The sequence below is a fragment of the Rhinoraja longicauda genome, chromosome 1 (genome assembly GCF_053455715.1).
Source record: "Rhinoraja longicauda isolate Sanriku21f chromosome 1, sRhiLon1.1, whole genome shotgun sequence".
Taxonomy (NCBI): Eukaryota; Metazoa; Chordata; class Chondrichthyes; order Rajiformes; family Arhynchobatidae; genus Rhinoraja; species Rhinoraja longicauda.
Genome location: NC_135953.1, coordinates 96524997 through 96552037, shown reverse-complemented (window position 1 = coordinate 96552037; position 27041 = coordinate 96524997). Strand labels below are relative to the sequence as shown.

Sequence of the window (27041 nt, the reverse complement as noted above, 5' to 3'; positions counted from 1 at the left end):
CCTACACACTAGGGGGAATTTACAGAGGGCCAATTAACCTGCAAACCCACACGTCTTTGGGATGTGGGAGGAAACCGGAGTCACATGGAAAACATGCAAACAGAGGAGGGGCTGGGTGATAGGAGATGGGAGGTCACGGGATGAATCTCCTTGTCATTTGTCAGTCGTATGAGGCAGTGTCCCAGTTGCCGATCATCATCAAAGACCCACACCACCCTGGCCACGCTCTCATTTCACTCCTACCATTGGGAAAGATAGAGTGGATGTAGAGAGGATGTTTCCACTAATGGGAGAGTCTCGGACCAGAGAGCACAGTCTCAAAATATAAGGAGATGAGGAGGAATTTCTTTAGCCAGAGGGTGGTGAATCTGAGGAATTCATTGCCATAGATGGCTGTGGAGCACTGAGGCGCAGTGTTAGGGCTGCCGCCTTACAGTGCCATAGACCCGGGTTCGATCCTGACTCTGGGTGCTGTCTGTACTGAGTTTGTATGTTCTCCCATTGACTGCGTGAGTTTTCTCCAGGTGCTCTGGTTTCCTTCCACACTCCAAAGACATGCAGGATTGTAGGTTAATTGGCTTTGGTAAAATTGTAAATTGTCCCTAATATGTAGGATAGTGCTAGTGTACGGGGTGATCGCTGGTCGGCGCGTATTCGGTGGGCCGAAGAGTCTGTTTCCGTGCTGTATCTCCAAAATCTAAAGTAAAGTCTAAAGTCGTTGGGTATTTTTAAATCGGAGATTGACAGGTATTTGATTAGTAAGGGTGTCAATCGTTATGGGGAGAAGGCAGGAGAATGGGGTTGAGAGAGAGAGATAGATCAACCTTGATTGAATGGCGGAGTAGACTCGATGGGCCGAATGGCCTCATTTTGTTTCTAGGACTAATGAACTTATGAGAGGGTGGCTGAATAACTTACCCTGTTCTCATCGCAGCTCGATACCATCCCACTTGTGTGAAACTCCTGGAGTGTAAGAAAGTGGTCCGGGTGTTCTGTGGGGCCCACCACACTGCTGCGCTGAACAAGGTTTGTCCCTGTCTCTGCAGACGTAATCATGATGCTGTAACCTGTCACACGGACCCGAATCACTGCATGCATCGCAACCCGTAACAACCAGGACATTGGTAACACCTCAATGGCAAAAAGAGTCGACTTTAGAGTTACTGCATGGAAACAGGCCCTTTGGCCCACCGAGTTCGTACCGACCAGCGATAACCATGTATAGTAACACTATCCTACACACAACGAACAATTTACAGAAGCCAATTAACCTACAAATGTTCATGTCTTTAGAGTATGGGAGGAAACTGGAGCACCTGGGTAAAACCCAGGTCACAGGGAGAACGTACAAACTCTGTACAGCGTTTTTCCTTAACAAGGAATTTTTAATGTGAAGGTTTGTGGGTTAATTGGCCTCTGAAAATTGTCCCTAGTGTGTAGGATAGAACTATTGTACAGAATAGACTGGCGATGTTTCAGGTCAGGACCCTTCTTCAGACTGCTCAAGATTTCAGCATCTGTAGTTTCCTGTAACTCTCAGGTTTAGAAGGATATGGGCCAAACCTCACTCACCTGTAGCCACCTCTCATTTGCCAGGTTTGCCCCAACCCCACCTCTCTTTCCCAGCTTTTTCTCCCCATTCATCAGTCCAAAGAAGGGTCCCAACCTAGAATGTTGCGTGTCCATTCCCTGACCTGCTGAGATCCTCCAGCACTTTCAACCTGCTCAAGATTCCAGCATCTGCAGAACCCTGTGTCTCTGTGTCGGTATTTGTGTGGTTGATGTGCCTATAAGACCATAAAACCATAAGACATCGGAGCGGAATTAGGCCATTCGTCCCAGCGAATCTGCTCCGCCATTTGATCATGGTTGATCTGTATTTCCCTTTCAAACGCATTCTCCTACCTTTGCCCTGTAACCTTTAACACCCTTACTAATCAAGAATCTATCAATCTCAGCTTAGAAAATATCCAGTAACTTGTCTTTCACAGCTGCCTGTGGCTGTTCATTCCACCGATTTGTCACCCTCTGGCGAAAGAAACTCTTCATCTCCATTCTAAAGGTATGTCCTATTATTCTGAGGCTGTGCCCTCTGGTCCTAGATTCTCCCACTAGTGCAGACATCCTCTCCACATCCACTCCATAAAGGCCTTTCATTATTCATCTGTGGTGTTATTGTGTTAATGTGCCTGTAAAGCCTCAGCACTGTCTGCCTGTACTGTGGCACCTCCACCCCCGTTGTGGACATTGGACTTTGTCTGTGATACTGCTGTGTACAATACTGAGAACTATATTCTGCACTCTATAGAAACAAGGAACTGCAGCTGCTGGTTAATACACAAAGGGACATAAAGTGCTGGAGTAACTCAGCAGGTCAGGCAGCATCTCTGGAGAACAATGATAGGTGATGTTTCGTGGTTGGGACCGTTTTTCAGACGGTCTAAAGAAGGGTCTATTTCATGTTCATGTTTTCCACAGATGCTGTCTGACATGCTGAGTCATTCCAGCTCTTTATGTCCTTTTCTGCACTTCATATCTTCCTCTTTGCTCTACCTATTATAACAATGTTTAAAAAAACATTTGGACAAGTACACGATAGGATAGGTTTGGAGGGATATGGGCCAAATGCAGGAGGGTGGGACTAGTGCAGATGGGACATGGGGCCTGTTTCCTGTATGACTCCATGACTCTATTGTACTTGAGTTTGAACTTATTGTATTTATGTATAGTATCATCTGATCTGTTCTGATAGCATGCAAAAAAAGCTTTTCACTGTACCTCGGTACATGTGACAATAATAAATCTAAAGCTGGAAGTTGTGTCTCCGTCAGGATGGGCTTGTTTACACCTTCGGAGCGGGAAGGTGCGGTCAACTCGGCCACAACTCTGACAAAGACGAGTGCAAACCTCGGCTGCTCGAGGGGCTGAGTGGAATCAAAGTCTCCCAGATTGCCTGCGGGAGGTAAGCTAATACAATGCCGAGATTAAGCCGTGACGCAGAGGATATCAATAAGTCACAGGAGCAGAATTAGGCCATTCGGCCCATCGAGTCTACGTCGCTATTTAATCGCAGCTGATCTATCTTGGAAGGAGATGCATTACGTGCAGGCCGAGGAAATTACTTTAACTTTGTATCATGTTTGGCAAAGACATTGTGGGCTGAAGGGCCTGGTCCTGTGCTGTACTGTTATACTTCTAATAGCGCAAAGCTGCTGTACGTAGTGCAATCTTATACAAGCTCCATAGTCGATCGGTGCTGAGGTACATTTGTATTTAGTGTTGTGCAGTGTCCCACAGCCCTGACGGTTGCTGGGAAGAAGCTGTTCTTGAACCTGGAGGTCACAGTTTTCAGACTTTTCAAATCATGAGAGGAATAGATCGGGTAGATGCGCAGAGTCTCTTGCCCAGAGTAGGGGAATTGAGGACCAGAGGACATAGGTTTAAGTTGAAGGGCAAAGGATTTAATAGGAATCTGAGGGGTAACTTTTTCACACAAAGAGTGTATGGTATGTGCTGCCAGAGGAGGTAATGTAGTTGAGGCAAGAACTATTGCAACATTTAAGAAACAGTTAGACAGGTCCATGGATAGGACAGGTTTGGAGGGATATGGGTCTAGTGTAGCTGGGACATGTCGGCCGGTGAGGGCAAGTTGGGCCGAAGTACGTTTCCACGCTGTAAGACTCTGTAACTCTATGACTCCTTCCTGAGAGTGGTAGTGAGATGAGAGCGTGTCCAGGGTGGTGTGGATCTTTCATGATGTTGGCTGCGTTTTTGAGGCAGCGCTTCCTGTAGATCCCTTTGATGGTGGGGAGGTCAGTATCGGTGATGGACTGGGCAGTGTCCGCCACTTTCTGCAACATCTTTCGTTCATTCGAGTGGTATTCTGGTTACCAAAGCAGGCCGTCGCACAACCAGTCAGCGTGTACTCCACCGTGATATGGGGCAACCATTTAAAGTTCCTGCAAGTGATGGCTGCTGCCCCTTTGTGTCTGTCCCCCCCAAAAATTGCATCCACAGCTTGTTGTTCAAAGAAAACAAAACAGAATACGCTAGAAATACTCAACAGGGCGGGCAGTGTCTGTGGAAAAAAAACAGAGCGGCACAGTGTCGCAGCGGTAGAGTTGCTGCATTTATTTTTTAGATTTTTTAGATTTAGATTTAGATTCTACAGCGCGGAAACAGGCCCTTTCGGCCCACCAAGTCCGCGCAGCCCAGCGATCCCCGCACACTAACGCTAGCCTACACACACCAGGGATAATTTTTACATTTACCCAGTCAATTAACCTACAAACCTGCACGTCTTTGGAGTGTGGGAGGAAACCGAAGATCTCGGAGAAAACCCACGCAGGTCACGGGGAGAACGTACAAACTCCATACAGACGGCGCCCGTAGTCAGGATCGAACCTGAGTCTCCGGCGCTGCATTCGCTGTAAGGCAGCAACTCTACCGCTGCGCCACGGTGCCGCCAATGCCACCACCGTGCATTACAGCACCGGAGACCCGGGTTCGATCCTGACTATGGGTGCTGTCTGTACGGAGTCTGTACATTCCCCCTGTGACCACGTGAGTTTTCTCCGGTGTTTCAGCTTCCTCCCAAACTTCATGGACGTACAGGTTTGTAGGTTAATTGGCTTTGGTAAATTGTAAATAGTCTCTATCGTGCAGGATAGTGCTGGTGTACTGGCTGATCCTTGGTCGGCGCCGGTCAAAGTAACTGGGTCGGAAAGAAAACAAGTTTCAGAGGAAGTGCTGAAGAGATAGAAATAGAAAGAAAACGTCACTGACAGGGTGAGGAGAGATGAACATTGAACCGTACAGCAGAGCAACAGGTGCTTCGGCCCATAATGTCCATGCTGAACATGATGCCAAGTTAAATTAATCTCCTCCACCTGCACGTGATCCATATCCCTCCATTCTCTGCATATCCATGTACCTAGCTAATAGCCTCTTAAATGCCACTATTGTATCTGCCTCCACCACCACCTCCAGCAGTGTTCCTAGAGGTAGGAAACATGTTCCCAATGTTGGGGGAGTCCAGAACAAGGGGCCATAGTTTAAGAATAAGTGGTAGGTCATTTAGAACTGAGATGAGGAAAAACTTTTTCAGTCAGAGAGTTGTGAATCTGTGGAATTCTCTGCCTCAGAAGGCAGTGGAGGCCAATTCTCTGAATGCATTCAAGAGAGAGCTCTTAAGGATAGCGGAGTCAGGGGGTATGGGGAGAAGGCAGGAACGGGGTACTGATTGAGAATGATCAGCCATGATCACATTGAATGGCGGTGCTGGCTCGAAGGGCCGAATGGCCTCCCCCTACACCTATTGTCTATTGTCTATTGTTCCAGGCCCCCACCACTCTGTGTAAAAAGCTTGCCTCACATATCTCCTTTACACTTTGTCTCTCAATGACAGTTTCTTCCAAGCTGTTATTAGGCAACTGAACTCATCCTATCACCAATCTGAGAACGGTCCTGACTTCCCACCTAACTCATTGGAGACCCTCGGACTATCTTTCATCGGACTTTACTGGACTTTATCATACACTAAATGGTTGTTCACTTTATCCTGGATCTGCACAGATGGCTTGATCGTAATTATGTATTTTTTATCCGCTGACTGTTTGGCATGTAACAAAAAGCTTTTCTTTTACCTTGGTGCACGTGATAATAATCTAAACTAAAACAATCCAAGTTTGTCCAACCTCTCCATCTAGCTAATACCCTCTAATCCAGACAGCATTCTGGTAAACATAAAAAGACGCAAAGTGCTGGAGTAACTCAATGGATCAGGCAGCATGTCTGGAGAACAAGGATAGGTAATGTTTTGATTCGGAACCATTCTGGTAAATCACCTCTGCATCCACTCCAAACCTTCCACATCCTGTAATGGGCCATCCTGTTTCTCTCTCCACAGATGCTGCCTGACCTGCAGTGTGTTTCCAGCATTCCCTGACTTCAATTACATTTCCAGCTTGTTAATTGTGGTGTTGTGGTGGATATGTTTTGCAGCTACCACACCATGGTGTTCAGTTCGGCATCGGGGCAACTCTATTCCTTTGGCCGAGGAGAAAACGGGCAGTTGGGAACCGGACAAACCATTGCCCATTTTGTGCCTTGCCTGGTCACCTTCCCAACAGACAGGGCCCACAACCTGCAGCCTGCTCCTGGTAAGAATATTCCGTATTGTCATGGAGGAATAGAGTCATACAGCACAGAAACAGGCCCTTCAGCCCGAATCGTCCATGCCGACCAAGATGCCCCATCTAAGCTAGTCCCATTTGGCCCATATCCTTCCAAACCCTTTCTGTCCATGTGTTTGTCCAAGTGTCTTTTAAATGGTGTTATAGCACCTGGCTCAACTATCTCCTCTGGCAGCTCGTTCCATCTGTGTAAACATATTGCCCCTCAGGTTCCTATTTAATCTTTCCCCTCTCATCTGAAACGTAAGTTAGACACTGCCTGGTCCATCATGGGTCCTGACCTTCTCCACCATCGAAGGGCTCTGCAAGAAGCACTGCCTCAAAAGGGCAGCTAATATCATCAAAGACCCACACCACCCGTGTTTTTGATTCTCTTACCCTGGGTAAATGACTGTGCATTTACCCTTTCTGTTCCCTCATGATCTGAAACACCTCTATAAGATTAACCCCTCAGTCTCCTGCTCCAAGAAATAAAGACCCACGGGTTGCTTTGCAAACATTTCCTTATTCAGTGACTATCCGTCTGTCTCTCTCTCTGTCTCTCCCTATTTTCATCTCTCTTTTCCCATCTTTCGCACTCTCTCTCTCTCTCTCTCACCCTGCCTCTCTCTATCTGTTCCTCTTTCTCTCTTTTTCTCTCCCGATCCACACACTCTGTATATCACTTCCTTTCTCTATCTCCTTGTCTTTCCACCTCTCTCTATCTCTTTTTCTTTTTTTTTTCTTTTAAAAGACTTTATTCAGCACAAACACATGATACATCAGAGTCCCCGTGGACACCAGAGTCCCCGTGGACACCGCGTGTTCCCTCTCTAGGGACACGCGCGCACGGACGTAGACCCGGAAGAGGGGGAGGCAACCGACTCTGGCAAGACTCTCTCTCTCTCTCTCTCTCTCTCTCTCTCTCTCTCTCTCTCTCTCTCTCTCTCTCTCTCTCTCTCTCTCTCTCTCTCTCTCTCTCTCTCTCTCTCTCTCTCTCTCTCTCTCTCTCTCTCTCTCTCTCTCTCTCTCTCTCTCTCTCTCTCTCTCTCTCTCTCTCTCTCTCTCTCTCTCTCTCTCTCTCTCTCTCTCTCTCTCTCTCTCTCTCCTCTCTCTCTCTCTCTCTCTCTCTCTCTCTCTCTCTCTCTCTCTCCCCCTCCCCCTCCCTCTCCCTCTCTCCCTCCCTCCCTTTCCCTCACACAGTGTCTGTGCCTCTGAAATATTTCCTAGATGTGATAAAAAATTGAATTTATTTTTCTTCCTCGTGACCCTCCATAGGTGGTCTGCTCCAGCCAGCTGTGAAAAGGATATTTGCAGGTGCCAACCAGAGCGTTGCCTTGTGCTTTGGTGTTAAGGTAGGAAACATACCCGCAAATATTCTGCCCTCTCGGTACAGCCCAGTCATGTCAGTATGATATCCTTACTGACACAAAGTGCTGGAGTGCTGGAATAACTCAGCGGATCAGGCAGCATCTCTGGAGAAAATAAATAGGTGACATTTCGGGTCGAAACCCTTCTTCAGACTGGAAACGTCTGAAGAAGGGTCCCGACCGAAATGCCACCTATTCATTTTCTCCAGATATGCGGCCTGACCTGCTGAGTTACTCCAGCATTTTGTGTCCACATTCGGTGTAAACCAACATATGCAGTTCCATCCTACCCATTTGCCTGTGATTGGCCCTTTCCTCTCCATGTATCTGTTCAAGTGCCTTTTACCCAGTTTAGAGGATTCAAGAACCAGAGGACATAGGTTCAACGTGAGAAGGGCAAGATTTAGTGGGAAGCTGAGGGTTGGCTGTGAGTTATCTGCCTTGCAGATAAACCGCTACCCCTTTGGATGTACGCACGCTGAGCAGCCACTACACTCGTCTCCACAAACGTTTCGCAGCAGGTTAAATTGTGAATCAAAGTGGAAAAGCAGCAAAGTCCTGAGTTCCTGGGGTGGCTGAGAATGAGATGCCATGTTTGAGATCACAGCTTGATATGGCATCGACTCTGCCTCTCTGACATCACAATACAATGCAGAGAGTTGGAGACGTAGCCCACTCCATCACACACACCAGACTCTCCACCATTCACTCCATCTACACTTCACGCTGCCTTGAGAATGCACTGCTGAGCGTGATGGTATATACAGATATGATAGTGGCAGAGAGTCATAAAGTCATACAGCGTGGAAACATCCCCAGTTGCCCAACTTGTCGCACCGAGCAACATGTCCATCTACACTAGTCCCACCTGCCTGCATTTGGCCCATATCCCTCTAATCCTAACCTGTCCATGTACCTGTCTAAATGTTTCTTCAATGTTGAGATAGTACCTGACTCAACTACCTCCTCCGGCAGCTCATTCCACACACCCACCACTCCTTGTGTAAAAAAGGTTTCCCCTCAGGTTCATATTAAATCTTTCCCTCTCACATTAAATCTATCTCTTTTGGATCACAATTCACCCTGCCTGGCCAAGAGACGCTACAAATCTACCTGATCTATTCCTCTAATGATTTTGTACACTTCTATAAGATCACCCCTCATCCTCCTGCGCTCCAAGGAATAGCGTCCTAGCCCACTCACTCTCTCCCAATGGCTCAGGCCCTCGAGTCCTGGCAACGCACCATTTGCAGCTTGACAACATCTGTCCTATAACATGGTGCCCAAAACTGAACACAATACTCTAAATGTGGCCTCACCAATGTTTTAAACTTACAGCCCTAAATTGCTGCCAGAAGGAGTGGTGGATTTGGATACAATCACTACGTTCAAGAGGCATTTAGACAGGCAGTACCTCTTCTGGCAGCTGGTTTTGCAAACCCACCAACCTCCCTGTGAAAAACCTACCGCTCAGGTTGCTTTCTATATACTAAAACTCTCGTTTGTTTGTGACTGAACTTCAGCCAAAACTGTACACAATAGCGGGACATTTTTAGGCCCACCTTGTTCACCGTCATCGCTTTAATGGTAAAAATGGTAGTTTTATTGAAATTGGTGTTATATTTTTAAAGTTATTCATTGTGCAACATTGAGAAGAACTCCAACATGGTTCATTTGATCAGGAGTGTGAGACTGATTGTTTGGGATGAGTGCCCAATGATTAGGAGGGAGAGCTTTGAAGCGGTGGACGGAACTCTTCGAGATCTATGCAAAAAGAACGATGAGCCTTTTGGTGGCATTCTTACCTTTTGTTGTGGCGATTTTCGCCAATTCCTTCCTGTTGTGAAAAGGGGAAATGATGCTGATGTTGAAAATTCCTGCATCTAGAAATCCTATTAACGTTCAAATAGTTATATTTTGTTATTCACATTTTAATCTTTAATAAATCCATTTTCCACTTGCTGTGCCCGTCAGCCTCCATGTTCGACGTAACCATGGAAACCCGACGGGCGGGAATGGTGCCGCCGCCGGAGAGCCCCTAAGAATGGAGGGGGGGGGAGATAAGGGGGGATGGAGTGGGTGACTGGGGGGTGGGAGGGGAAGGGGGGGAGTGGGTGGGGAAGAAGGGGGGTTGAGGGGATGGAGTGAGGGAGGGGAGGGGAGGGTGCTAGACCAATGCAGAAAAAAACACAATTTTAAAGAAAACTCACAATTTTCATTGAGATTTATTTAATTTTTTTTTAAAGCCATTTATTTTAAAGAAAAAAGTGCGATTTTCCCCACATCACAATGGCAACCCAATGAGTTGTGGGCCCAACGGGTCCACTTGGTCCAGTTAAATCTTAAATCTTTGGGGTAAACTTAACTAAACCAAACTAAATCTGGTGATTTTCAGTATAAGACCACATATTATGCATTAATAAAGGTGAATTTCTGTGCAGTTATTTGGAGTTTCCTGAGCAAGCTATCTTCCTTGGTTTACTTTACTCATTGTAGGCCTCACACTCTGCTGAATACCAGTCTTCATTCAGTCCTCTAAGGAGAATTATCATGGCTGAAGACTCATTCTGGAACACCTGGAACATTCTGGATAATGGGGAGCTGCAGAATGACATCAAAGAGTGAGTGTGACTTTCTTTATATTAAATGTGACTCACATTGGTTTAGGGGCGGCACAGTGGCGCAACGGTAGAGTTACTGCCTTACAGCGCCAGAGACCCGGGTTCGATCCTGACTACGGGTGCTGCCTGTGTGGAGTTTGCACTCTTCTCCCATGTGCTTTCCCATGTGCTTTTCCTCCATGTTCTCTGGTTTCCTCTCACAGTCCAAAGACGTGGGGATTTGTAGGTTAGTTGGCCACTGTAAATTGCCCCTAGCATGTAGGGAATGAATGAGAAAGTGAGAAAACATAGAAGAGTTTAGCTTAGTTTTGTTTATTATTGTCACGTGTACCAATGTACAGTGAAAATCTTTTGTTTGCATGCTCTCCAGTCAAAGAAAAGACTATACATGAATAAGTGATCAATGGTCGACATGGAATTGGTGGGCTGTTGTCTGTTTCCATGCTTTATCTCTAAAGCAAAAATTGGACAACCATACTGATTGCATAGATACCGTGGGGACAGATCTGAGGTAAAAATAAAAAATGCCAGAATAACCCAGCAGGGCAGGCAGCGTCTGTGGAGGGAGAAACAGAGTTAACATAACAAGTCATTGGCCTTTCGTCAGAATATTTGAAATGAATTAGGCTGTCAATGGGATAGAGATCAGCTACAACAAAGAGCGAAGAAATGGCAGATGGAGTTTAATCTGAGCAAGTGCGAGGGGAATGTAAGGGGAAGGTATATAGTTGATGGCAAGACTCTCAACAGCATTGATGTACAGAGGGATCTTTGTGTCCAGGTCCACAGCTCCCTGAAAGTAGCAACTCTAGTAAATAGAGTGGTAAAGAAGGCATATAGTATGTTTACCTTCATTGGTCGAGGCATTTGTATAAGAGTCAGGAAGTCATGATGCAGCTTTGTAAGACTTTGGTTAGGCCGCATTTGGGGTTATTGTGTGCAGTCTGAATGCCCCCATTACAGGAAGAATGTTGAGACTTTGGAGAGGATGCAGGAGGTTTACCTGAATAATGCCTGGAGTTGGGGATATTAGCTACAGGGAGTGGTCGGACAAAATTGGATTGTTTTCTCTGTAGAGTCAAAGATTGAGGGGAAACCTGATAGAAGTATATAAGATTATGAGACGTAGGTAAAGTGGACAGTCAGAACGTTTCATAATTTTATATATTTCTATCAGGTCTCCCCTAAACCTCCCTTACTTCAGAGAAAACAATCCAAATTTGTCCAACCTCTTCTTGTTGCTAGTGCCCTCTAATCCATGCAACATTCTGGTAAACCTCTTCTGCACCCTCTCCAAAGCCTCCACGTACTTCCTGTAATGGTGTGACCAGAATTGCATGCAATACTCCAAATGCAGACTAACCTAAGTCTTATACAGGTACACATGATTTCCTGAGTTCTTCTCAGTATTCAGAATGCTCAGGAGGTCAGAATTAGAAGTGATATCGGGAATGCGAGAGGGCTTGGATTTAGTTTAGTTTCGGAAGGAACTGCAGATGCTGGTTTACACCGAAGGTAGACACAGAATGCTGGAGTAACTCAGCGGGTCAGGCAGCATCTCCGGAGAAAAGGAATAGGTGATGTTTTGGGTTGATTAAAGATAGTTCATAGGTTTCCAGTGAGGTAGATGGGAGGTCAGGACTGCATTTTGGTGCAAAATCAAAGTTCCATTCTGTTATATTTTCTGGTTTGCATTTATTACTCTTTGATTGAAAGACTAAACCGTAACCACAATCTGAGATTGATTTCAATAAACAGTGTCCACTTTTTTCCAGGGAGATTGGTCACATTTTCTCCGCTGAATGCCTCAACGGGAGCTTCTTGGAAGTCAGGTAAGAGTAAAGTGTCTTGGATGGAGGGTGGGAACACTGAAATATATTCACCAGAAGCAGAGGTAGGATGTGGAGATGTAGGCTCAGCACAGCAGTAGTGCTGCTGTCTCACAGCTCCAGGGATCTGGGTTCAGAGTAAGAAAGGTTAGTGTGGCTGAATGGCCTGCTTTACCTCTTATGTTTTTATTAAAGATGAAGGTTAAATAGAGCAGAGAGGTAACAATCAACAATGGCGCGGCTGGAAGAGCCGTTAACGCACAGCGGTAGAGACCCAGGTTTGATCCTGACCTCAGGTGCTGTCTGTGTGGAGTTTGCATATTCTCCTTATGATTGCATGGGTTTCCTCCAGGTGCTCCGGTTTCCTCCCACATCCCCAAATCGGGTTTGTAGGTTAATTGAAGATCTTGGACAGAGCTGTTCCCAAACCAACCTGACAGTGTGCTTTCTATGGTATTTATTCACAAAATGCTGGAGTGTGCTTTCTATGGTGCCTCTGTGGAAGTTTTGTAAGAGTCATTGAAGACATGCCAAATTTTGTCCGTCACATCAGCAAGTGGAGGTGTTGGTGTGCTTTCTTGGCTGTCGCATCAATGCGGTTGGTCCACAACAAATCATGATGATATTAACACCACGGAACCTGAAGCTCTCACCATTTCCACATCCGCACCATTGATGTTGATTAGGGCATGCACTCCACCATGCTTCCTGAAGTCAATAACTAGCTCCTTCATCTTGCTGACATTGCGGGAGTGGTTATTGTCCTGACACAATGTCACTAAGTTCTCCTTCCTATACTCCATGCTGAATCACCCCAAGCCGACAATGAGTCAGATGCCAGAATCTACCCTAAACTATCAACTCTTGTGTAAAGTTAACGGTATATTTTCTTCTTACAGTGGGGATGAGCATTTCAAAATAGGCAGAGGAACCTCGGGACTCGACCTGTCAGCTGCCAGTCTCTGGTTCGAGAAACTGGGAAAACATCCCATACTTTTGCAAGAGGTAATTGTAAAGATAAAATAATTCACTCTCTACCTGGAAAGAACAACTCATCGAGTCCCACAGCATGGTAACAGGCCCTTATCCCAACCTATCCATAGCGACCAAGATGCCCCAACTAAGCTCATTCCATTTGTCCATGTTTAGTCCATATTCCTCTAAACCTTTCCTATCCATGTTACTATCCAAATGTCTTTTTAATGTTGTTATTATAGCTGACTTCACTACATCCTCTGGTAGCTCGTTCCATATACCCTCCACCTTCTGTGTGAAGACATTGCCCCTCAGGTTTCTATTAAACCTTTCCACTCTCAGCTTAAACCTATGTCTTCTAGTTCTTGATTTTTGTACTCTGGGCAAAATACTGTGCATTCACCCTATCTATTCCCTCATGATTTTATATCCCTTTATAAGATCATCCATCAGTGTTACATACTCCAAGGAATAAAATCCCAGTTTACTCAGTCTTTCCCTATAGCTCAGGCCATCAAGTCCTGGCAAAATCAATTTAAATCTTCTCTGCATTCTTTCCAGCTAATAGCATCTTCCTGTTAGCAGGATGACCAAAACTGAACATAATACTCCATGTGCAGCCTCACCATTATCTTGCACAACTCTAATAATAATAATAATAATAATAATACATTTAATTTATATAGCGCTTTTCAGGAAACTCAAAAACGCTTTACAGAGCAAACAAGACATAAAAACAAACAAACAAACAAAAGATTTGTCAAATATGACATTCCAACTTATTTTCCCGTCTCCAGTTTATTTCCCACCCCACCTCTACTTTCAGTCTGAAGAAGGGTTCTGACCCAAAACATCACCAATTCTTTTTCTCCAGAGTTGCTGCCTGACCCACTGAATTACACCATCATTTTGTGTCTTATCTTCTATAATCAATATGTGTAGGAAGGAACTGCAGATCCTGATTTAAACCGAAGATAGACACAAAAAGCCGTATTAACTCAGCGGGTCAGACAGCATCTCTGGAGAAAACAAATAAGTGACGTTTCGGGTCGACACCCTTCTTCAGACTGGTGTGAAGAAGGGTCTCAACCCGAAATATCACCTATTCCTTTTCTCCAGAGATGCTGCCTGACCCACTGAGTCACTCCAGCTTTTTGTGTCTATTTTCCATAATCAATTCCCTGACTGATGAAGGCCAATGTGCCAAAAACCTTCTACACCACCCTATCTACCTGTGACACCATTTTCAGTGAACTATGTACTTGTGCTCCTAGACCCTGCTGTTCTATATGGATCCACATAAATTTTGGAAGAATTTTGTAAGAACATTTTCTTGAAACACGTTGCTATATAAATATAAATTATTGTTAACGATGATACATTAATCATACTCATTGATTTTTCCTAATAGGTCACTACCACAGTGGAGGAAAATCTAATTCCCTCCTTGACCAAGTCTCCTGCTGGTGTGGAAGCTCTTCGAGTCTATCTTGTTCTGCCCGAACTCATAGATGTCCAGATGGAGGAGAAAAACTCAGTGAAACTCACAGTTCTTCTGAGTACAGCCATGGCGGCTCTGGAGGAAAGCCAACTGCAGATACTTGGTATACGCACAAGGGATTCTCCCAACTCAATGTGTGGCCCAGGAAATGTTGATGTGTGGTTATGCCATATTTGGTTTATCGCATGCAGTTCGGGTCGTCCCTTTACAGGAAAGATGTGGAGGCTTTGGAGAGGTTTTGGAGAGGGTGCAGAGGAGGTTTACCAGAATACTGCCTGGATTAGGCAGTATTAGCTATAAGGAGAGGTGGACGGATTGTTTGACGTCAAAGGCAGGAGAATGAGGGAAAACTATCAGCCATGATCGAATGGCGGAGCAGACTCACTAGGCAGAATGGCCTAATTTATGGTCTTATGGTTTTCTCTGGAGCGTCAGAGGCTGAGGTGAGACTTTAGACCTTAGAGATACAATGTGGAAACAGGCCCTTCAGCCACCGAATCCACACCGACCAGCAATCACCTCGTAGACTAGCACTATTCTACACACTAGGGACACTTTACAGACGTACAAACTTACAAACCTGTACGTCTTTGGAGTGGGAGAGGAAACCGGAGCACCCGGAGAAAACCCATGAAGAAACCACAGGGAGAACGTATAAGCTCCGCAGATACGACGTTTAAGCGGCTTTTAATAGGCACATGGATATGCAGGGAATGGAGAGATGTGGATCATGCATAGGCAGATGAGGCTAGTTTATTTTGGCATCATGTTCGGCACAGACATTGCAGGTTGAAGGGCCTGTTTGCTGTGCTGTCCCTTTCTATTTTTTTTTTTGCAAGAATAAAATGTGTGGATGCTGGAATTCTGACATTAAACAGAAACAGTGAGGCACTCTGCAGATGGATTCAGAGGGAGTTTTGTGTTTAATGCACCCTAATCTGGCTTACACGTGCGGCCCAGTTGCCCTCTTAATTATGGCACAGATAGGAACAGACACAAAGAACATCTCTTAGAGCAGAGGTGAATTTCTCGAACAAGTCGGTTTATTCATGGCCACAACATTATGCATTGGAAAACACCCTGAGAAAATCCAAAGTGTTTCAAAGATTCGCAGCACCCACAGCATTTTTATATTCTCACAACACAATGGCTACATGTGGATATTACACCTATGGATCAATTCACCATTGCTCTCTACATCCTTTCATCTTTGTTTTTCCCCAATGTTATCTGTTTAATTTAGTTTATTTATTGGTGTCAGAGGTTATGGGGAGAAGACAGGAGAATGGGGTTAGGAGAGAGAGATAGATCAGCCATGATTGAATGGCGGAGTAGACGTGATGGGCCAAATGGCCTAATTCTATTCCTATCACTTATGTTCTTATGACCCTCTTGCCACGTGTACAGAGTTACAGTGAAATGCTTGTTCTGCACGCTATCCAAACAAACCATACCTTATGTGTAGGAAAGAACTGCAGATGCTGGTTTAAATCGAAGGTAGACACAAAATGCTGGAGTAACTCAGCGGGTCAGGCAGTATCTCTGGAGAGAAGGAATGGGTGATGGTTCGGGTCAAGACCCTTCTTCAGACCATACCTTACATGAGGACAATGGATCCTCTTGTGGAACAACACACAGAGAGTCGCCACGTTCTTGAAACCTCAAGGCACTGAGAAGAACGATCTGCTGCTGTCTGTCTGTTATCTTTAACCTCCTGTGTCCTGTTACTGGATAAAACATTCTTCCATTTATCTAACAAATGGGTGTAATAAAGGATACCTTTATTTCCCGATTAATTATTGTCCTCAGCCTGATCAGCCATGATCACATTGAATGGCGGTGCTGGCTCGAAGGGCCGAATGGCCTGCTCCTGCACCTATTGTCTATTGCCTGGTTTAAAACTTGCAATGTTTACTTTACGTTTAGTTTGCTATGCCATGGAATCTAACCACCTGATAAATCTATTACTTGCCACTCCTAACATCCTGGTTCTGTTCACTATGTTGGCCTCTTTTCCCATCATGTTTCCGCAGTATGTAACCTTGTGGGTTAAACATATTACAAACTATTCATCTTCAATTTTACCTTCAGAGGTGAACTCAGTGCGGCAAGATGGTGCAGCAGTAAACTAAACTAAACTAAAAGCTAAACTAGGTAAATATTTGCAAGGAAAGGATTTGGGGGTCAATGGGAAATGGAAAGCCTCTTGGATAGAACTAGTATGGATGCGACAGGCCAAAAGGCCTTCTGTGAATTTAGTTTCAGGTTTAGTTTAGAGATACAGCCTGAAAACAGGCCCTTCGCCCCACTGAGTACACGCCAACCATCGATCACCGTGCACACTAGTTCTATGTCATACGACTTTCTCATCCACTCACTACACACTAAAGCGACAATTTACAAAGCCCTATTAACCTGCAAACCAACATGTCTGGGATGTGGGAGGAAACCGGAGCACCCGGAGGAGACCTATGTGGTCACAGGGAGAACGTGCAAACTGCACCGAGGCCATGATCGAACCCAGATCTCCAGCGCTGTGAGGCAGCAACTCTACTAGCTACTGTGGAGCCTTGATATGAATCTTACTGACATGTTCTTTGCTTTTAACCAGAATCGTGGTGGAGTAACCTCAATGAATTTTGTTTCAACAAACTGGTGAATTGGTACATAAGTGCATCGCACTTCCTTCTTCAGGGGATCTCCAGCACGCATATGACAATTGCTGATGAACTTCGCAGTTGTCTATCTATTTTGCAGAGGCTTTTTAAGGTAAGTTCAAGCACTGTAAGTGTTTTACTCTCATCCATTAATAACATTGAGAAACCAGATTGCACAGGTCAAAATTAGGGTTAAAGTTAGCATCATCGTGTGAGAGGTGACACAGTGACACAGCAACAGAGCTGCTGCGTCACAGCACCAGAGATCCAGGTTCAATCCTGACCTCGGGTGCTGTCTTTTTGTGGAATTTGTATGTTTTTCCTGTGACCCCGTGGGTTTCATCCGGGTGCTCCAGTTTCCTCCACATCCCAAAAATGTGTGGATTTGTAGGATAATTGGCCTTTCTAAATTATCGCCTGGTGTGCAGACTCGATCGCCTGCCTGTCTGTCTGCGTCTTGCCTGCTCCAGGATAGAGAAATGTCCATGATAGAGACCCACTCCTTGACCACAGACCCCAGAGTTTGGTGAGGGTGTGGGACATTGTTGTTGGTCTCCACTTACAGCTCCTTACACAGTGGAAGGACGTCCCAAGACGACGCCAGGGGACTTGATGAAGTTTGATCACTTTTATACCAGGTTAATTGCCCCTTTATTTACGGTGCAGCAGTAGAGTTGCTAGAGACCCAGGTTCAATCCTGACCTCAGGTGTTGTCTATGTGGAGTTAGTACATTCTCCCTGTGACCCCGTGGGTTTCCTCTGGGTGCTCCGGTTTCTTCCCACATCCCAAAGACGAGCAGGTTTGTAGGTTAATTGGTTTCTGTAAATTGTCCCTAGTGTGTAGGATAGAACTAATGTACGGGGTGATCATTGATCGGTGCAGACTCGATGGGCAGAAGGGCCTGTTTTCACACTGTATCTCTAAACTAAACTATTTCATTCTGTTTCCATTGATAAATTCCATTGATTGTGAAGTTGTTTTGGTAAAGTTTGTTAAAAGTTAAACCAGGAGGCTCTTGCCTTACCTTAACATAGTTTGTTTATTTATTCATGGCGTGAGGACTTTGAATGAATGAATGAATGTTTATTGGCCAAGTACGTGCCAATACAAGGAATGTGCCTTGGTGCTCCGCTCACAAATTACAACACAAAAAAACAGTTAACAATTAAGAATAAAGCATAAACACATCAAAACAATAAGGATACAGCATTGCTGGGAATGGTGATTTTTACTGTCCATGGCTGGGCCACTTAGCAAAGGAGGAATTAAATCAAACTAATCAGACCAGAGTCAACCTATGTCTGGAGAATAGATTCCCCCCCCTTCTTCCCCAAGAGCATTAATACGCCAGAAGGATTTTTACAACAATCCACTATGATTAGAGCATAGAACATAGAACAGATCAGCACAGGAGTGGGGCTCTTTAGCTGATAATGCCTGGGCCGAACATGATGCCAAGTTAAACTAATGTCCTTTGCCTGCACGTGATCCATATCTCTCCTTTGCTTGCATATCTATGTGCCTATTTAAAAGCCTCTTAATCACCTCGATCGTATCTGCCTTCATCACCCTGGCCCTGCATTCCAGGCACCCATCACCCTTTGTGTAAAAAACTTACCCCCCGCATCTCCTTTACATTCTGCCCCTATCACCTTAAAGCTATGCCCTCAAGTCTTTGGCATTTCCATCTTGGGGAAAAAAGTTCTGACTGACTACTCTATCGATGCCTCTCATAGCCATATATACTTCTAACAGGTCTCAATAGCCTTAGATGCTCCAGAGAAAGCACTCCAAGTATGTTCAACCTCTCATTGTAGCTAATACCCTATAATTCAGGCAACATTCTGGTAAACCTCCTCTGCACCCTCTTCAAAGCCTCTGCATCCTTCCAGTAATGGGGCAACTAGAACTGCAGACAGCCTCAACAAAATCCTATAAAGTAGCAACATGACAGACTGATTCTTAGACACAAAGCCCCGACTAATGAAGACAACCATGCCATGTGCCTTCTTTACCACTCAATCAACCTCTGTTGCAACTTTCAGGGAGCTATCGCCTTGGACTCCCAAGATCCCTCTGGATGTTGATGCTGTAAAGGGTCTTGCAAATCCTCACCCTTGCTCGGATTATACTCCATCTGCCATTTCTCCGCCCATTTCTGCAGTTGATATACCATATCCCGCTGTATATTTTGACAGCCTTCATCACCATCTCATAGTTTTTGGTTTAGCTTTTAAATTCGGTAATTTCTGTTAGTTTACTTTGTTTTTTTAGTTTAGTTTAGAGATACAGCGCAGAAACAGACCCTTCGGCCCACCGGGTCCACGCTGACTAGCGATCCCCACATATTAACACTACACTACACACACTAGGGACAATTTTTACATTTATCAAGCCAATTTACCGACATACCTATTCGTCTTTGGAGTGTGGAAGGAAACCGAAAATCTCAGAGAAAACCCAGGCAGGTCACGGGGAGAAACTGCAAACTCCGTACAGACAGCACCCATAGTCGGGATCGAATCAGGGTCTCCGGCGCTGCAAGTGCTGTAAGGCAGCAATTCTACCGCTGCGCCACCGTGCTGCCCACTTAATTTCCTCATCTACCTAGGTGGGGGTTGAATTCATGTCTTTTGAATCAATGATGCAGGGCTTAGGACTCCAGTCTGGTAACTCTGCCAATAGATTACTGGAACCTTCAATTCATTAAATGCCATTTAATACAATGCTAATACAACCATTACTGAATAGTCATTGAGTTATACAGTATTGAAGCAGGCCCTTCGACCCAAAATACTCATGCCAACCAAGATGCAACGTCTACACTAGTCCCACCTGACCACATTTGGCTCTATTCCTCTAAACTTTCCTATCCATGTCCAAATGTCTTTTAAATGTTTTTATAGTACCTGCCTCAACTACCTCCTGTGGCCGCTCGTCCATATACCCACCACCCTCTGAGTGAAAAAGTTACCTCTCAGTTTCTTATTAACTCTTTCCCCTCTCACCTTAAAACTATGTCCTCTTATTCATGATATCCCTACCTTGGTTCAAAGACCGTGCATTTACCCTATCTATTCCCCTCGTGATTTTGTACACCTCTATAAGATCACCCCTCATCCTCCTGCGCTCCAAGGAACAAAGTCCCAGCCTACTCAACATCTCCCTCTTGCTCAGGCCCTCAAGTCCTGGCAACATCCCCATAAATCTTCTCTGCACCATTTCCAGCTGACAACATCTCTCCTACAGCAGGATGACCAAAACTCAAAAGGAACTCAAAATGCACCTGTTGATGTCAACATTAGCATGGGATTCACCAAGGACCTTCTGAAGATAATCTAGTTGCACGCTCTACAAAAGTTATTTAAAATGTTAATAAAGTACTGTGGTAAGAGTTTTTCTTTCTCTGTTCACAGGTCAATTCTACCAGAAAGCCTAAATACCAGAACAAATTCTACATCTGTGCACAAGAAGTTTTTGGTGACAGGCCTGTCTCCTGTGTGAGTTCAGAAAACTGATGCCCAATGTTTATTCCTATATTTTGGTGGTTCTAGGTGTGGATTCCTGTATATTGGCAAGACCAAGCCCAGACAGGGCGATCGTTTCACTGAACACCTATGCTCAGTCCGCCTTGGCCTACGTGATCTCCCGGTTGCCAAACACTTTAACTCCCCCTCCCATTCCCACACTGACATTTCTGTCCTGGACCTCCTCCACTGTCAGAATGAGGCTAAATGCAAATTGGAGGAATAGCACCTTATATTTCGCTTGGGCAGCTTACAACCCAGCGGATGAATATTAATTTCTCTAATTTCAGGTAACCTTTGCATTTCCTCTCTCTCTTCCCCCCTCCCCCCCACCCCCCCCCCCCCCACCCTAGTCGTCCTAATAGTTTCACTGTCATCCTGCTTAATTTCACCGTTCATATCCCCTCATTATCCCCTTTTACACAGCCAACAATGGACCATTATGGGCTCCACCTTTCCTTGATCATCAATGCTGGCATTGATTTGTTCATTTAATACTTTTCATTCATTTGTTCTTTGTACCTTTTCATACCTCTAGTTTCCCTGTCCCCTGACTCTCATTCTGAAGGTGGGTTTCGATCCGAAACGTCACCCATTCCTTTTCTCCAGAGATAGGGCGGCACGGTGGCGCAGCGGTAGAGTTGCTGCCTTACAGTGAATGCAGCACCGGAGACTCAGATTCGATCCTGACTACGGGTGCTGTACTGTAAGGAGTTTGTACGTTCTCCCCGTGACCTGCGTGGGTTTTCTCCGAGATCTTCGGTTCCTCCCACACTCCAAAGACGTACAGGTTTGTAGGTTAATTGACTGGGTAAATGTAAAAATTGTCCCTAGTGTGTGTAAGATAGTGTTAATGTGCGGGGATCACTGGACGGTGCGGACTTGGTGGACTTGGAGGAGCTCAGCACATCACCACCCCTTCCCCTCCCTATCTCTACCAGCTATGTACTCTCAACGCCATCAATCTGAAGAAAGGTCCTGATCCAAAACATCATCTATGTAATAAAAAGGAACTGCAAATGCTGGTTTATACCAAAGATAGAAATAAAGTGGTGGAGTAACTCAGTGAGTCAGGCAGCATCTCTGGAGAAAATGGATGTGTGACATTTCGGGCTGGGATCCTTCCTCAAACTGATTGAGGGGAAGGGGACTGGAAGCAAGTAAAGACCAGGACAAATCAAGGCTGGCAACGGATGACCTCAGGCAGGGAGGTTCCCTGATAGGCTGATTGTTGGCTAGGGACAGTGTGATCGCAAAAGGGATACATCGTTCTGAAGTGTGGAACTGGTTAACTGAGTATTAGTGGAGGAAGGTGGGTGGGGTGGGAGGGGGGGGGGGGTGTGGAGTGCCTGTAGAAATTACCTAAAATTTAGAGAATTCAACATTCATACCATTAGGTTGTAAGCTAACCAAGCAAAATATGTGGTGCTGTTCCCCCAATTTAAGTGTGAGCAGTCCTGGGCAATGGAGGTGGCCCAGGACAGAAAGGTCAGTGTGGGAATGGGAAGGGGGAGTTAAAATCATTGGTAACTGGGGAGAAACATCGCCTGTCTATTTCCCTCCACAAATGCTGCCTAGCTCACCATAGTCCTCCAGCGTTGTGCTTTCTTTTGCTCTACATTCCAGCATCTGCAGTCTGTATGTTCTTTACATTTACAGTATTACATTTATTATTAGTTCATTTATGCAGAAGTATCTTGGCAGAACTCTCTTGCCTATACAGTACATTGCCTTCAATTGCTCACAGCCTTTGCACTGTCACCAAGATAAGGCAGAGGGAAGAGCTTATAGTATAAACTATGACAGTCAAATACAGAATGTCACAAATATTAATGAAAAAGTACAAATCTCAATTGTTCATTTCTTTTTTTTTCACAGAAAGCATTGCTAGACCTAATTCCCTACCCTTGTATTTTTAATATGGAAAACAAAATTATGATTTTCAGGATGATCTGTCAGCCGAATATTTCTGTAAGTCTTATTCTATTGATCTGGTTTACGGTATAATTAAAGGTTTTTCATTAGATTGTCCAGAAATAAAAATTCTAATGTTGTTTTATTTCTTCCAGAATGATAATATCACTGATTACAGTATAATATTTGGCAATATTAACAGCACCAATGCATCTGCTAGTTTAGAAATGGATACCTGTATTGAAAACATTGTTGCTTCTGCTGGAGATACTGATACATCCAATGGGATCATTGAGGCTTCTGCTGGAGATACTGATACATCTACTGGGATCATTGAAACATCAGCTGGAGATACCGATACATTTACTGAAATCATAGAAGTCTCAAATGAGAACACAGAAATATCTACAGTGGACATTGAAGCCTCAACTGGGAACCCTGATACATCTACTAGGATCACTGATTTCTCAGCTGGAAACACTGATGCATCTAGCAGGATTCTTGATGCTTCCAGTGCAAACATTGAAGTCCCTATGCAGAACAGTACATTCACAGAGATCAATCAAAGTTTGGAGATTGATATTTCTACCAGTGTAACTGACGAACCTGTCGTGATTGTTGATGCCCCAAAGAGGAACACTGATGGCCCTACTCAGATCAGTAATGTCTTTACTGCAAGCACTGAGACATCTGCTGGGAACACTGAGATATCTACTGGGATGAATGAAATCTCAGCTGGAGATAATGGGAGCACTGAAACATTGACTGGGAACACTGAGACATGTGCAAGGATGAATGATGTACCAAATGGGAACTCCGAAACATCTACTGGGAACACTGAGATATCTACTGGGATAATTGAAATCTCAACTGGGATCAGTGATTCACTTACTGAAGCATCGGCTGGAGATAATAGGAGCATTGAAACATCAACTGGGAATATTGAGGCAACTGCAGGGAGCACTGAAACATCTACTGGAAACACTGAGGCATCTACTAGGAGCACTGAAACATCTACTGGGATGATTGAAATTTCTACACAGAACCCAGAAACATCCACCGAAATCATGGCTACATCTGCCAGGACTGTTGAGACATCTACAGGTAACACTAATGACTCGAATGGGATAGTTCCTGCCCCTGAACTAACCCTTGAGTTATCTGGTGAGATCGATGAGAACTCCGCTGTTGTCGATTTTGAATTTGATTCGAATGCTGAAGAGGATGATTTCGAGGATGGTTATTATTATTTTGACGATGAACACGAGATTATTCCCTCTGACGTTGACTGGCCAGCAGCATTACTATCACTTGCTTGGAGTATATTAGATCATAATAGAACTTTTCTACATGTCAACAGAACAGAGATCCTTCAAACCACATTGACACAACTACGATCCAAGAACACAACTGCACTGCGTGGCTATTTTCAGGTAAAATATGCATTTTTTCTTAAAAATCACATTTTTATTTTTGTTTCTGGGATCTTGATGTGTGTAAATTGATCTCTCTCCTGCTTACATAACAACTGACTTTACTTAAAATAAGTTTAAGATTCCCTATCGTACTAGTAAAATAAAAGGAGGTTTACATGAATGATCTTAGGAATAACTGGGTTAACATATGATGAGCGTTTGACAGCACTGGGCCTGTACTTGCTGAAGTTTAGAAGGATGAGGAGGGACCTCATTGAAACTTATCGAATAGTGAAAGGCCTGGACAGAGTCGAAGTGGAGGGGATGTTTCCACTAGTGGGAGAGTCTAGGACCAGAGGGCACAGCTTCAGAATAAAAGGACGTACCTTTAGAAAGGAGATGAGGGGGGATTTCTTTAGTCCGAGGGTGGTGAATCTATGGAACTCATTGCCATGGATGATTGTGGAGACCAAGTCAATGGATATGTTTAAGGCAAAGATTGACAGATTCTTGATTAGTAAGGGTGTCAAAGGTAATGGGGAGAAGGCAGGAGAATGGTGTTGCGAAAGAAAGATAGATCAGCCATGATTGAATGGCAGAGTAGACTTGATGGGCCGAATGGCCCAATTCTGTTCCTAGAACATATGAAAGGGAATCACTTCCTTGGGGGAGAAATTAATCTGTATCTGTAATTCATATAGCTTGAGGATCTTCCTGTATTTCATGTGGGCCTAGTGTCGATGGGACATGTTGGTCGATGTGGGCAAGTACGGCTGAAGGGCCTGTTTCGATGCTGTATGACTCTATGTAAAGACATGTTGGTATTGGCTTATTATCGCTGTGTGTACCAAAGTGAAAAGCTTTTGTTTGCGTGCTATCCATTCAAATCAGACATACCCTACATGAGTATGATCATGCCACACACAAGTACAACAGGTAGTGCAAATAGAAAAATACCAGAATGCAAAATATAGTTTGACAGCGTCATAGTATTACAGTTTAGACTTTAGATACAGCACGGAAACAGGCCCTGCAGCCCACTGTGTCCACACTGTCGAGCGATCACCCCGTACACTAATATATACACACGAGGGACCATTTTACAACTGATCAAAGCCAATTAACCTACAAACTTGTACGTCTTTGGAGTGTGAGAGGAAACCGGAGCATCCGGAGAAAACCCATGTGGTCACAGGGGGAACGTACAAACTCCGTACAGGCAGCACCTATAGTCAGGATCAAACCCGGGTCTCTGGTGATGTAAGGCAGCAACTCTACTGCTGCAGGGGAAAAGGCTAGCGGCCACTATGACGTAGGTTGGAAGATTATGACTACCCCATAACTAATCGGAGAACCATTTAGTAGTCTGATAACAGAGGGGAAGAAGCTGTTCCTGAGTCTAGTGGTGCGTGCTTTCAAGCTTCTGTATCTTCTGCCCGACAGGAGTGGGAAGAAGATGGAAAGACCCACTGAAGAAAGCCCTTCAATACATTGATTATGTTGGCCGCTTTCGCAAGACAGTTCCAACCATCAAAACCTCCTCTCGCCTACGTCCACTTGTACTTGTCATGCTTGCCATGTTTTGTCTTGCCTTTCCCCCTTTCCAGCTTTCTTCCACCCCCCCGCCCCCCACTCCCTCTACAATCAGTCTGAAAAAGGTTCTTGACTCAAAACATCACCTATCCATGTTCTCCTGAGATGCTGCTTGGCCTGCTGAATTATTCCAGTACTTTGTGTCTTTTGTGTATTAACCAGCATCTGCAGGTGTTTGTTTCTACTCTCTATCTCTTTATGTAGCTGAGGGTCAGATATTGTTTGATAATCATCAAACAATAGGTCTTTTATAAAATACAAGCGATTGTGTAATGGATTTAAGAGAATTGAGAAACTGCAAATCTGAAAGAAAATAAGATTATTTTAATTTTAACTCTGTTCCCATTCATTCCAACCATCTCAGGTCGAATTTATGGGAGAGGCAGGCATTGACGAAGGTGGAGTTTCACAGGAATTCTTCTCTGTTATTGCCGAGGAATTTTGCAGACGACCAAGGATCCTCAAACACTACGAAAAATCCAGACTTGTTTGGTTCCCGGAATGGGTAAGGGAATCAGAATGGTGGACATGTCCTGTTTCCCTCTGAACCTTTCCCATCCATGTGTCTGCCCAAATGCCTTTTAAATGTTGTTATTGTACCTGCCTCAACTACCTCCTCTGGCAGCTCGATCCATATACCTATCACCCTCCGCTGCCCCTCAGATTCATATTAAAGCTAGTCCCATTTGCCTGCATTTGGCCCAAAGTTTAAGAGAGATGTGTGGGGTAATTTTAATGCACACAGGGTGGTGAGCATAGCACGCAGGAGTGGTAATTGAAGCAGATACGTTAGTAGCATTTAAAACACCTTTGGATAGATACATGGATATGGAGGGATATGGGTTATGGTCTTATAGAGGTGTATAAAATCATGAGAGAAATAGATCAAGTAGGTGCACTGAGTCTCTTACCCAGAGTAGGAGAATCGAGAAACCTGACATCAGTTTAAGGTGAGTGAGGATAGATTTAATAGGAATCTGACGGGTAGCTTTTTCACACAAAGTGTGGTGGGTGTATGGAGCGAGCTGCAGGACGAGGTAATTGAGGCAGGTACTATCGCAACGTTTCAGAAACATTTAGACAGCTACATGGATAGGACAGGTTTAGGGGGATATGGGACAAACGCAGGCAGGTGGGACGAGTGTAGATGGGACATGTTGGTTGGTGTGGGCAAGAAGGGCCTGTTTTCACACTGTATGACTCTGTGGAGGGAGATAATGTTTGGCACAGACATTGTGGGCTGAAAGGCCAGTTCTTGTGCTGTAGTGTTCTATGCTCTAATCCCACTCGTCAGTTCCAGATCTGAGCTCGGTAGTTTCAAGGGCCCAGTTGACCTGCCAAGCTGTGATGTATTCTGATAGTTTCGTTTATTTTAATTTAGTTTAGTTTATTGTCACGTGCACCGACGTACAATGAAAGGCTTTTTTGGTGCTATCAAGCTGTCCTCAGAGTATAAATACAGGAT

The 27041-nt window shown here is 44.7% G+C and overlaps 1 protein-coding gene across 1 annotated transcript in view; it reads left to right on the top strand.

The window, feature by feature from the left end:
* Window positions 1–27041, top strand: part of LOC144600060 (putative E3 ubiquitin-protein ligase HERC4) — a 53978-nt gene that overhangs the window by 10468 nt on the left and 16469 nt on the right. Inside the window, exons 5-17 of the mRNA XM_078411431.1 lie at window positions 935–1026; window positions 2832–2962; window positions 6004–6161; window positions 7452–7528; window positions 10040–10164; window positions 11940–11996; window positions 12893–12998; window positions 14380–14572; window positions 17081–17238; window positions 20544–20627; window positions 22533–22625; window positions 22724–24001; window positions 25941–26081. Coding sequence (XP_078267557.1) covers window positions 935–1026; window positions 2832–2962; window positions 6004–6161; window positions 7452–7528; window positions 10040–10164; window positions 11940–11996; window positions 12893–12998; window positions 14380–14572; window positions 17081–17238; window positions 20544–20627; window positions 22533–22625; window positions 22724–24001; window positions 25941–26081 — 2693 coding nt within the window. The remainder of the gene's footprint in view (window positions 1–934; window positions 1027–2831; window positions 2963–6003; window positions 6162–7451; window positions 7529–10039; window positions 10165–11939; window positions 11997–12892; window positions 12999–14379; window positions 14573–17080; window positions 17239–20543; window positions 20628–22532; window positions 22626–22723; window positions 24002–25940; window positions 26082–27041) is intronic.